Source organism: Hermetia illucens, chromosome 4, assembly GCF_905115235.1.
Source record: "Hermetia illucens chromosome 4, iHerIll2.2.curated.20191125, whole genome shotgun sequence".
Taxonomy (NCBI): Eukaryota; Metazoa; Arthropoda; class Insecta; order Diptera; family Stratiomyidae; genus Hermetia; species Hermetia illucens.
Window position 1 is genome coordinate 29,338,675 of NC_051852.1, and position 12,755 is coordinate 29,351,429.

The 12,755-nt window shown below is 45.6% G+C and overlaps 2 protein-coding genes across 5 annotated transcripts in view; one reads left to right on the forward strand and one right to left on the reverse strand.

Moving 5' to 3' along the window:
• The window catches only part of LOC119656202, a 51,962-nt gene extending 47,983 nt beyond the window's left edge, over positions 1-3,979 (reverse strand). For all 3 annotated transcript variants that reach the window (XM_038062591.1, XM_038062592.1, XM_038062589.1), the window contains exons 1-2: positions 3,696-3,979; positions 2,559-3,621 (exon numbers count right to left, since the gene is read on the reverse strand). In XM_038062591.1, the coding sequence (XP_037918519.1) occupies positions 2,559-2,708 (150 nt within the window). In that variant the 5' untranslated portion in view covers positions 2,709-3,621; positions 3,696-3,979. The remainder of the gene's footprint in view (positions 1-2,558; positions 3,622-3,695) is intronic.
• A 46-nt stretch (positions 3,980-4,025) lies between these two features.
• On the forward strand, positions 4,026-12,555 carry LOC119656206 (vesicle-trafficking protein SEC22b). 2 transcript variants are annotated; one of them, XM_038062598.1, is made up of 5 exons: positions 4,026-4,414; positions 4,477-4,586; positions 4,652-4,907; positions 4,963-5,022; positions 12,196-12,277. In XM_038062598.1, exons 1-5 carry the CDS (start codon positions 4,340-4,342, stop codon positions 12,262-12,264), a joined length of 570 nt encoding a protein of 189 aa, XP_037918526.1. In that variant the 5' UTR covers positions 4,026-4,339; the 3' UTR covers positions 12,265-12,277. The 2 variants fall into 2 exon arrangements, with proteins under 2 accessions (XP_037918526.1, XP_037918525.1); XM_038062597.1 differs by having other exon boundaries at positions 4,039-4,414; positions 4,977-5,022; positions 12,196-12,555.
• Positions 12,556-12,755: the final 200 nt, after the last annotated feature.

Genomic DNA, 12,755 nt, shown 5'->3' on the forward strand with positions numbered 1-12,755 from the left:
TGCCATCGCGATAGCGTAAACAGGTTTGAGTCGATCGATGAATACTGTGATGATATGTCTGACAACTTCAACTTTAAGAAACTTATCCGTTCTGCTGATCCCCTTTACGGATTTTGGATTTTGGGCCTTTTTACGGATTTTGGAGTATTTTCTTGTGCCCATCGTTACGGATGAAAACATGGCTTGTTGTCGCAAGGTCTTTGACTATGAAAAACTCTTCTGTTGACGTTCATTGACTGCACGTAACATTTGGAAACGCTGTCTTAAATCCTTGGCGAAATTAAACGTGTATACCTACTCGTTGTTGGACTGTGAATCGAAAAATTCGACTGGGCAGCGTAATGTCCGACCATGCACCATTTCCGCTGCAGTTGCGCTGCGGTCTTTCAAGTTGTGCGAATGCCTAGTAGTACGACAGGTAATACTTGTGACATCGTATTACTGCTTTGAGCTGAAGGTGAAAACGCTCGACAATGCCATTAGCTGCCGGATGGTATGCAGCAGTTTTGATGTGGATTGCGTCAGTCAGGTTGCTGAGTTGTTTAAACAACCTCGATTCAGCCTGTCTTCGTTGACCTGTAGTGATCGGAAGTGTTATGCCGAACCTGGAAATCCATGTGTCAAGGAACGCTCTGACAACTGAGATGGCTTTTTGATCGAGGATTAGTGCTACTTCCGACCAACATGAGAAACAGTCTACCATTATCAGGCAGTAGCGTTGCCCCTTACAATATGACATAACGATAAGATCCAGATGAACGTGCTCGAATATATTTGATGAAGGCACAAAGGTCCAGACTGGGACAGTCACATTATGAGTCGCTTTTGAAGCTTCCAAAAGTGGACTTTAACAGGCAAGATGCTTTCACATGCAAAATTTGATGCACCTTTGAGCATTTTCTGCGATGCTTCTGATTGAAGCAGTCCTCCGACAACGGATCAACTGTAGCTGGCAAACATTGGCTTTCTTTTCAAGAAAGATTAGTGCAGGGGAATGTAAATACGGAACGTACGACCGGGAAACAAAACACTTTCGTCATATGGTTGAGGCAAGGGAGTTCACCATCTTTATGGATCACAAGCCGGTAACCTTCGCCTTCCATAAAATGAACGAATGCTCATCACGTCGGTGTCACCACTTTGGGAATTTCCGGGGGAGGTTAACTGTTGAGAGCAGAAATTCGATAAAAGCACCGCCACAATCTCAATAAATGTTGATTGTCATACTTTAAAAGGATTTGAGGCGCAAATTACATTCACATTCACCACATTGTCAGGATTTAGTTGCCAGTGACTGTATCCTGTTTTCAAAGTTGATAAAAAGTCTTGACAGGAGGACATTTGGTTCCGACGATGAAATTTTCTCATCGTAGTTGTTTAGGATATGCGAGATCCTAAGTCTACATCCAGATGATGGTGGGCCGGACCAAAAGGAGAGCAGCTTACTCCCATGTCCTTTGGTCCACGGATCCCTAGTTTAGGGCATAGCACCCAAGCATTTAAAAATCAAAAAACCAAAAATGACTAACGGTTTCGTCCAGGGAAGAGGCAACTCTACAGATGCTGCCTCACCTCTGCTCTGGTCTCTTCGCGTTTTTCCACCTGTTGCCACTTTCGGTCACGCTGCTCCCAGGGCAGAGGTGAGCCAGCGTCTGAAGAGTTGCCTCTACCCTGGACGAAATCGTTAGTCATTTTTGGTTTTTTGATTTCCTCATCATAGTTTGACGAGGATCCCAAGGAATAGCAAAAAAATCAACCGTAGAATGCGTAAAAAGGTCAATTGACTGCGATTGCATTGTGGAAAAATCTCTAACAGCGTCACTTTCGGAAAGACCCAGTCACAATTCATTCCGTGCAATTTACATTCCATTGAAATCGAGTAAAATTTTCGCAGAGAATACAAATAAAATGCAAAACAGTGATTACATCCAAAGGTCGTGACTGTTCAGTCACATAAAAGCCGAGCATTTGATAAAAACGAAAGTCGGAGGGAAGGCGAACTGAACATGATTCCGATCCAAATAGCGCACCGTTAGCATTACCCAACAAAAGAAAATTCCGGCCGATCTCCAGCAGGTTTGCAAAGTGCCCACCGACTGCAGATTACGTACCGAAACACAACAAGCCCGCTCGCCGCCTGCTCGCTCAGCTTCCACCGCGACTAGTCGACCAACTCAACTTTTCCATTCAGTTCAGGTGGGTATGTAAATTGTTTTCATTTTCTAGTGGCAATTCGCAGCCTAAACGAGTTCTCCACGGTTGACGGGGCAACTAGAAACCGACCCATGGAGTGCCTAAACGTTCGCCGATGCGATTTGTCTCAAGTCATTGGCGATATGTCGCGGTGATTGCAGCAAATTTAGCGGATTCAGGCTCTCCAGTGCGTCGGCTGCCATGGGGCAGGTAGTACACGTATGCAAATCGCGGGAGGAGGACTTAGCGAAAGGAAAACAAAAAGATGAGATGCATAACAACAAAGCAAAGTGTACAGCGCAAGGAAGGAAGGTTAGTGGGATTCGGGCATTGTTACGGCAAGGGGACTAACTGAAATGCTTTACCTGCTGCTGCTGGTGCTGTTGAGTGGCACCTCCACCGACACCACCACCAAAACCCACTGAACCACTTTGCGGGCCCGTCGTCGCCGCCGTCATGCTCGCAGGTGGCAACGGCTGGCCGCCAGCATGTTGCCGACTATTTATCCACGACATTATCGATTTTCAGGCGAGCAAACGAGATGACTTTCCAATTACAATCAATGGCGCTACTTTGCCGCTAATTTGTTCTATTTTTAATTGCTTCGTTCGGGTCGCCCAGGTCGTTCACATCCTGACTTTGTCAAACGCAATTGGGAGCCTGATTCCGTGCAGGTCACGCGGACGTGGAACGGGCACAATAAGACACTCTGAATGCGGCAACCGGGGCCGGGGTGGACGACTCTCCGCCTCCCCGTGGCAAATCGATTTCTGCACCACTTCCAGGCAGAACCCGTCAAATATCACATGCAAAAGCGACTCGGCCCAAACGTCCACGTAAAATCTTAAAATCGCACCCGTACAGGCCGGGGAGAGCAGAAGCACAGAATCCGCACACGCAGAAATCAATAATACAAGTCACACTGGGGCTCTCCTGGTTTTTCTCGCGATAATTAACTCGAGTACTGATAACTTTTGCGGCCACAATGAAAACAATAAAAATCCCGATTGAATGCAAAACAACGGACAATGCACTGATAAGGCGAAGCGAATGTGATGGCCGAGTACGCACCGATAATTTTCTCGAATTGAAACGGGAAATATTCGTACGGAAATGCGGAAATATGGGAAAATTTTCTCAGCGATATTTTTGTGGAGCAGTGACTTTCCCCCCGAATCAATCGAACGTCACATACAAAATGCCAAGTTGACAGTCGACGGCATTCACCTCTCGCTCGGGCGGGTGGCTTGCGCTCCCTGTCTGGCAAACGGCATTGAAAATTTACACGTCAAACAATCCGGATTGGATGTCGATCTCGTTCTGGCAAGTGGGCGCCGAGTCGTAGAACAGTCTGTGGTGGCCTAGTGCGATCCTGCTCCAGGCGGCCGGTGCGTTGTATAAAAGAAACTAAGGGAAATCCACTACCAACTGAAATCGTGCATGAATGAGCGAGATGGCTGGATGGATTGTGGCGAAATTCTATTTCCTACTCGTCTACTCACTATGCTCTACTCGCTTATCGCTATTCGCCTCACACTCTTCCGAAATTATTTACAACTCTTTTTCCTTTCAAAATTGGCAGCTACGAAAAATCCGTTTTTCTCACAGACCGTCCGGGAAATTCACTTGAAACGTTCACAAGGACACTCACGTGGACACGATACGCTTCACGCGAGCCAACTTACCAACGGTCGCTCGTCACAAACGTGTGAAAATCACGAAAACCCACGGCCCCGAAACACTGTGTCAAGGTGCCAGCTTGGAACTTTCATTTTTCTGACGTTTCGCTTCGCACTCGGTTCGTTGGCTGACTGGTGCCAGCGCTGCTGTCACGGGGCACTTTCCCGTCAGGCGAACGGGTCATTCCCCGGAACGGTGGCCCGCCTAGCGGGAAACGCTCGCGTGCTGTTGACAGTTACTTGCAAAGTTGTAATTTGTACTTTGACAGGTCGGAGCTGACGTGTTTTCGTTTCTTTCGACACAATCAGGCTCCGCACGGGAAAGCGCTCATCACCGTGAAATTGTCCAGTTTTGGCAAGTCGCGTTTTGTTTTATGTTTTCCGGAGTTTGGAGCGTGGCCGTTGCAAACGTGATTTTTATGTGATTGAGGAATTTGGGCGCGTGACAATCGAAAAATTCAGGTAAAATGGCTTTGATGACTATGATCGCTCGCGTAATTGACGGTCTGCCGCTTGTTGGGACGATGCAGGATGACGAGCAGGTAATGTTTCTGATGGATTAGGTTCCCCTGCTCCCTTTTCACATCATCTAATTGAACCGCAGTCAGGACGAAGCATTCTCGAGTACCAGAACCAGGCGAAGATGCTCTTCCGGAAGCTGGGATCACACTCGCCGGCGCGATGCAGTATTGAGACAGGACCCTATCTATTCCAGTAAGCCCTTACGGTCCTTGCGTCTCACCCACCCAGTAACCCTCCGAACCCCCTTCCAATTGCAGTTATTTAATTGAAAATGACGTTTGCTACCTGGTCATGTGTGATAAAATGTACTCGAAGCGGTTGGCGTTCAACTACTTGGAGGACTTGGCACAGGAATTCTACAAAAACCACGGGCGGCGCGTGAACTCCGTGACGAGGCCCTACGCGTTCATCGAGTTCGACATCTACATCCAGAAGGCACGGAAACAGCTGACGGATCGCAGGAGAAACATAAACACCATCAACACACAATTGCAGGACGTGCAGCGGATAATGGTAAGGCCCTGATCCTGCTCTCGTGCAGATCCTCGTGAGGATTGTTTGAAAGAAGTGTTGCAATTTCAGGTGCAGAATATTGATGATGTGCTGCAACGGGGAACGGTATTATCGGGTGAGTGTGTCAGTGATTGTTCTCGATTTGTTTTTTTTTGTTTCTTATCAGATTTCACCGGGAAATTCGAGACAAAGTACGATGAAAGTCAGGTGTTCATTGCATTTGGTGGATGCGGCTGAGTTATTGTCAAAACTCAGAGGTTTTCCTCATTCGGAGACGACTCAAACGACGTTCTCTGGTGCGTCGTGCGAAATATGCAAGTCATCAGTGTGCCCTCTTTCTGACCATCGAACGAGATTACTTCTAGTGCCCATAAAAGTTGGTCGAATGACATAATTGGGTGTGCTCTTCGAAATGGATGAATCTCCGAATCAATGGTGGACTGCGGAATGAGGTGTGCGACGTGAAGATTCAGCCGGTCATGCTGATAATGGCAAATTGAACGGCGGAAGGCGAAGGCCGGGCTTGAGGAGTTAATTTAGGCGAAAGTTCACATACTTTTTAGTCTGACAGCTGAACTCGATTGATCTGTAAGCAGGTTTTCTTGGGGAAACACACCTTCATCATGTATTCTTTTATAAGAAGGCCGATTTAACGGATTTGATGATGCCTGATGACCTGTGTGAAATACAAAATGTGTCCCTAATTAGTTCCGGTAAAAATACAAAACGGATTTGCTTCCGACATGCGGCCTCATAGATATAAAGAACGCAATTCTAAGAGTGGAGCAAACGGCATTGGTGTTCGTTCGCATTGAAAGACTCAACTTGTCGCTAGAGCTTGCAATGAGTTCCGTTGAACAGATAAGACGCTATTGAAAAGTTACCTGGAGTGTAATGTTCCACGTATATTCGCGATTTCCCGATTGCTTGTAGGTAAGGCTGAAAATACCCGTGCCATTTGGCTTTCGATTGAACTACGGCCGCAAGTCTTTGATAACAAAGCAGAAGAATCTGGTCCCCCTTTTCCAGAATTACTGCTATGCGCTCTAAGTGTCTCACGATCGACGGCTTACTTGTTTTCTTTTCTGAGGTGTATAAATATCCGCCCTGCAGCCATCACCATTACTACTGACTATCACATGTGCTTGCGCTAGTGGTTTACACATGTAAAGAAGTATGGATTGAGCCATACTCATCCGTAAACGACGCCTACGAGATAAGGGACCTCCGAAATTGGCAATCAACTGACAAGTTGCAAACATTGCATGATTTTGCCCACCTGAAAGGAGGATTGTGGGAACCTACTCCTTGGCCAGAATGATCACTTCGGGTTTCTTTAGAGCTCTATCTGCTGATTCTTCATATTACGATTCCCAATATATGCTGAGCATATTCGACCGTGCGGTGATCAAGTACTATTCATCATGCGTCTTGAGCCGTAGCGGACTATCGTACGGGGCGCAGTTCCGGATGTGACCTTAATTCTACGCTGTCCTTTTTGGGGACACGTTGAATAGTGCCTGTAATATGGAAACAATTTTTCATTGCCTTCAGCATGTCGTATCAACTTGCAGAACTAAAGTCATTTCCTACATCTGGTGTTGCAAGCAACCTCACTCGTAGACAGTGGCGACTGTGTGTTTCAGCTAGTCCCACCGCTTGTACCATTTCTTTAATTGCAAAAATTGTAGATCGCCCCGCTCTTAAATCATATTGTTCTGGTGAGAAGTCTCCTGTAGTTCGCTGACGATGCCTCGAGGTCGCATTTGGCGCATAGACGGCGTCAGGATGTAAGTAAGTTAATCAGAATAAAACAAATACGTGTCTGCACTCTAAATGTTGGCACTCTAACTGGAAAGAATGAGGAACTCGCAAGAGCCCTTCGAAAAAGGCACATTGATATCTGCGCTCTGCAAGAAACCCGAACGTGGTATAAACTTCTCTATTTTGGTAGCCGGTGTGGGCTTTACTATCTCAGAGGGTTTCCGTGATGCCATTAAAGAAGTCGAACGATTTGATGATCGGCTGATGAAGCTCACCATTATATCAGCTGATCGCACTATTCACTTCTTCACCGCGTATGCACCACAGACAGGCCGACCTGATGCCGAGAAAGATGCCTTCTGGCAACTTCTCGATGAAAAGACTTGTCACGTGCCTGCTGACGACTATATCATCATTGCCATCATGTTTAATGATCATGTGGGTGAAAAGGCAGATGATAACAGTTGCCTTGGGGGAAAGGTGTTTGGAACGTGCAATGAGGGTGGCGACCGTATAATCGATTTTGCGGACACCCATAACCTTGTACTTATGAATACATGGTTCATCAAACGATTGTCTCATCTTCCCACATTTTATAGTGGGAACAATAAAACGCAAATCGACTATATTCTCATAAGACGCCAACATTTTACCACTGTCACTGATTGCAAAGTCGTTCCCTATGAGACCATCGCACCTCAATATCAGCCATTGATTGCCGTCCTGTGAATTCAGCCACCGATAAAACAGCGTGAGGAACGCACCGGCCCGCCACGCATTAAATTGTGGCGATTTGGTGAGAAGAAAGAAGAAACGATCTCACTCACACGATTGCCGACCATTACAAATGTGGAAGAATCGTGGTACCAAATGAAAGAATCGATCCACAAAGCGGCTTCTGCAACCGTCGGGGTCACCAAGCCGGGTAAGCGGTATATCAACCGAGATATTTGGCTTTGGAACGGATGATGTTGAAATAAAGGTCCGTGAAAAGAAACGCCTCTACCACAAATTTCTCGACGATAAAACGCTTGCTAATTGGCAAATTTATAAGAATGCCAACCGGGAAGCAAAGAAGCAGAAGCAGTCACTGTCATCAGAACGAACCATTACAAAAATCTTTACGATAAACTGGACACTCGGGATGGTGAGGGAGATCTATATCGACTTGCTAAAAGTCGAAACGGACGTACACAGGATCGATGCGTGATTGACAAAAACGGTACTTTGCTTACCAACCGTTGAGCTGCGACGGATAGATGGCGAGAATACTTCGAACAGATTTCAACTGGAGAATTCGCTCATCCTCCACTTCCACAGTCATTGCCGACATTTGGAGCAGTTCCACCTGTCACCACCACTCGTCCCCACGTACTCGAGGAGGGCGATCAGACCCGAGTCTGCAAGGAACTCATCTGAAGTGGCTCTGCCACGAAGCCTCACCGGAGGTTATCTGGTACCATGGGAACCGGGATGGCCCTCTGAGAGCATATGCTTCAGGAGAATTCCTGGAGGATGTGTTCTCGGCCCGGTTATTTGCGGTTGGCCCCCTAGTGGGAGTTTCATGGTGGTTGTGGTTATGCCTACATCGCGGGCAGAGCTCCTCGGAGCTCAAGCGTGGAGTTGCGCTGTGCGCTGTGCCGTACCCCTTAGTTGCGGCAGAGATGTTAGATAGGCCTCGCATCCACTGGTATGAATGCTGAGCCTGCACTCAGTATAAACCAGGACCGCTGTGCTTGCATGGCGGGGCTCTGATTGTAGTCCCAAAATCAATCCGTGTCCGAAGAGGACCGTGGGATTAAGCCTTCACGGCAGGTACTCACGTTAAACCCCCAGGACTTTCATGTCACCACCACTGGTGCTCAGAGGTGGCGGCGAGGAAGATGGGGCGGCAACCCTATCGGCCAAACCAAAACCAAGTGGTCGAGGAGAACCTCCATAGTGCTGGCACCGGGAGACGCTGTAATTACTTTGGTTTGCCGGCCGTGATTCAGTAGGCAAATGCTGCAAAGACCTAATCAGGGCGATCAGACTCGAGTCTGCACGGGGACTCATCTGAAGTGGCAAATTGGTCACGAAACCTTACCAGGGGTATACTAGTACCATGGGAACCGGGAAAGCCCCTGGACTCACATACTTCGGGTGAACTCCTGTTGTATGTGAGGACAGCTCGGTTATTTGCGGTTGGCCCCCCTAGTGGGAGTTTCATGGTGGTTGTGGTTGTGCTCAAGCGAGAAGAGACCTTCGGGCCTCGACGTGATGTTGCGTATCAATACGGGTGCCGTACTCCATAGTTCGTTAGAGATTTAGGTATTTCTAGCATCCACCAGTATGAATGCTAAGCCATGCACTTGGTATAGACTGGTACCGTTGTTGCTTGTCTCAGCGGGGCTCTGATTGTGGTCACAAAATCAATCCGTGTCTGAAGAGGACCGTAGGATTAAGTCTCACGACATGTGCCTACGTAAAACACTATGGGCTTCACTGTTAGCGCAACTGAAGTCGAGGAGGCAATAAAACGAATAAAATCAAGGAAAGCAACAGAACCTGACGACATCGCATCTGAGCTCTGGAAAGCGAAGAACTGGGACCCAACAGTGTGCCTCAGTGAATTCTTTAATCGGGCTATTCAGAAAAGGACAACACCATCCGACTGGCAAGAAAGTATCACTGTTCCAATATGGAGAAAGAAAGGTAGTCCAGCGGAATGTTTAAATTACCGTCCGATCCGGTTATATTCCAATACCATGGAGATTTTTGAACACAATCTTGACAACCGTATTCGCGAAATCGTTGAAATAACCGTGAATCAAGCTGGATTTGTCAAAAACTGCGGAACAACTGACGTAATACACGCTGCGCGGTAACTCATGGAGAAACTCCGTGAGAAGCATCGCCTTCTTTACATTGCATTTCTGGATCTAGAAAAAGCGTTTGACCGTATGCCACACGAACTCATCTGGTATGCTTTACGACAACACTTAGTGCCAGAAGAACTCGAGCGCTGGGTTCAATTGCTCCACCACGATCCGAAAAGTAAAGTTCGAAGTATGGCGGGTATATCAAAACCGCTTCGTGTCTTTGTTGGTGTTCTTCAAGGAAGCGCCTTCTCACCACTACTCTTTGTTCTTGTTATGGACACTGTCACGCGGGGTATTCAGCGTCCTGCGTCCTACACATTGCTTTATGCAGATGATGTTTTCCTAGCGTCAGATAACAAAAATGATCTCGAGCCAAAAATGGAATGATCGCCTCATGCAACACGGTCTCAGATTGAATCTAAACAAAACTGAATTTTTGACGACCGATCCCCATGAAACAGGCACAATCACTGTTAGCGGCAGTGATCTGCCTAGAACTAAGCGATTTCAATACCTCGGGTCAACGTTATCAGCCAATGGAGAACTGCGTTATGAAATTACTTCACGCATTAACGCAACCTGGATGAAGTGGCGTTCCACAACTGGTGTTCTTTGTGATCGACGTACCAACGAAGATCTTAAATCTAACATTTACCGCAATGTCGTCCGTCCTGTCGCTCTCTATGGTTCTGAGTGTTGGCCAAGTATAAAAGACAATGAACGACGTCTTTCGATAATGGAGACGAAGATGTTACGTTGGACTAGTGGCGTCACACATCCGAAATGAGGATATCCGCAATCGTTTTGGGGATGTACTGATCGTGGAAAAGTTACGAGAGAGGCCTTTTCGATGGTATGGTCATGTAAATCGTGCTAACGAGAATTCAGTTGCCAAGATTGGTCTGAACATTCAAGTCGATGGTAAACGACCAAAAGGCAGGCCGAAACAACGGTGGCTTGATACGCTGGATGGGGATTTGGAAATCTCGAGATTGCACCCAGACTAGGCATTCGATAGAGCCAAATGGCGAAATTGATCACGGCGAGCCGACCCCGCTTATGAACGTGACAAAGGCTGAAGAAGAAGTTACCATGGCTAAGTCCAAGGTTGAGAAAATACGACAGTCTGCGATAGAGTGCACAAAGTCGTAGATGAGCTTATAGAATGTCGTTCTGGAAACGTCTGTGCATTTGGACGTCTGTAATCGTCACAAAGTTACCATTCACTATTAGGTTCACCGATCATGTGAGGATCAACAGCTGTCTGAAGGCCTGCAAATACCCTGCTTAAGAAGTTCTTCAAACACTTTCCGTTTGCTGTAACTGAGCTACCTGGTTTGTCGTGTCACGCGAAACCACACCAACCACTCGCAAGCGTATCTTGAGGATTTTATCGACAGTGGCGTCCAATGTGTTCAGAGATACGCTAGGATGGCCAGGGTGCTCTCCGGAAGTCTCTCTCAAAAGCATGCGACACCGCGCCAACTACGGGTCGATTTTGTCGACTGGATGCGAGGATGGGTTGTATACTTTCCGGAAGTTTCCGCAGCCATAAAAACTGTGGCAGCTGGATGCCCAGCGAACTGGAATCTCGTTGGATCGAACCGTTCAAATACCGTAGAAAGTATCAATACTAACTACTTCGACGACCACAGCAGACACTTCACTCAAAAACGACGCTTGCCAAACACAATTGTGTCTGACATCAGAGGAGTGCAATTGGGTCCCGCAAAATATTTCTAAAGGCTGCACAAAGCCAGTCCGAGTCCGCAGCAGAGATCGGGAAACCTCTATTTTGCATCGGTCGCTCACATTCGGTTTTCACGCGGCCTTCAAATGATCCACATTCACGAGTTTCCCTGGTAGACGGGAAGGTAACTTTTTGCGAGCGAACTATATCAATAAAAATTCATCCGAATTCTGTGAAATTCCGACAATGCAACTCTCTTTCTACAACAAGTTATATTTCGTTACCCCCAGTAATTTGGGATGCTCAGGTGAAAAGACAGTCAGCCGAGATAGGTTTTTTTAACTTCACGATTAATCTGTAAACTGCGTTCTTCATTCATTTATTCACTCACTGCACATTCCGGCCGGAAATTGAACATAGCCCGCTGGTGATAAGTGAGAGATTTCATTATGGATTAGGGAATGGTCACCTTTGTTGGTCTATGTGGTTATTTCCTAGCTTAGTTGGTTATCTTAGGCTGATGTTACAGACAGTTAATGAAAATAAAAATAAAAACATTGCAATTATACAAAGTGCCTAGACCACTCTTTTATTTTATGTTTTTTTCAACCGGGCTATAGCACGACAATCTGTGAATCTGTGAAAAACAAATGGTTCGGACGTTAAAGGAAATTCCACTTAGCGTAGAAAATGAAGAAAATAAATTCTTTACCAAAACATCATTCACGTTCGTTTTCAGTTTCAACAAATCCGAACCCATAAAACTTTGTTCCACCCAAACGCTTCCGTTTGCACATTATAGGCAAACTTGCTGAATATTAACTTTTTTTTATTCTGACAAAAAAAGGGTTGAAAGTAGATACAGTATAGTGTTTTCGGTAAAAGGTACATATTACAGTACGGGTTCATCAATAATGTATTTGAAATATCCATACAACACCAAACTAATGCAAATTATGTCCTATCTTTCCAGAACTTGATACGAAAACTCAGAACCTATCTATTATGTCGCAGAAATACAAAAAAGACGCAACATATTTAAATCGTAAATCGATGTATGTGAAAGCAGCTGCGATTGGAATAGTTTTTATCGTTTTCATTTTATATTTTTGGGTTCTATAGGTCTTTAGTCCTCCTGACAATAAATTTATATAAATATATTTAATGAAAAGAGAGAACGCAAAAAACAAAATAAGAGATCGAAGAAAGTATGAGAAAATACAGAGAAAAAATATAGCCAGGATGAGAGATAATATTCGAATTTTTGTTTTGTTTCCTTTGCTCCAATTTTAAATCAAATAAGCATGAAAAAGGGAATGAAAAATTGACCACGTAATACTATAGAAAACAGAAGTTAGGTGACCTTCCTCGGTAACGGTTCTTCTTATGTAAACAAAAGTGAAATGAAGGAATGTATGCCACCATCTTAATGTTGATTTTTAAAAAAAAAAGAAATGTAATTCCTATTCAAGATGTTTACGTGTTATATTTTGTAAAAAAAAAAGATGAAAATTTAAGTAAAAAATATTTATA

Bases quoted from the DNA above. Each gene is read 5' to 3' on its own strand.
- LOC119656206 (XM_038062597.1), top strand. From the start codon at position 4,340: ATGGCTTTGATGACTATGATCGCTCGCGTAATTGACGGTCTGCCGCTT. The intron at 4,587-4,651 runs GTAAGCCCTTAC...TTCCAATTGCAG, and splicing joins ACAGGACCCTATCTATTCCA to TTATTTAATTGAAAATGACG. The intron at 5,023-12,195 runs GTGAGTGTGTCA...CTATCTTTCCAG, and splicing joins ACGGGGAACGGTATTATCGG to AACTTGATACGAAAACTCAG.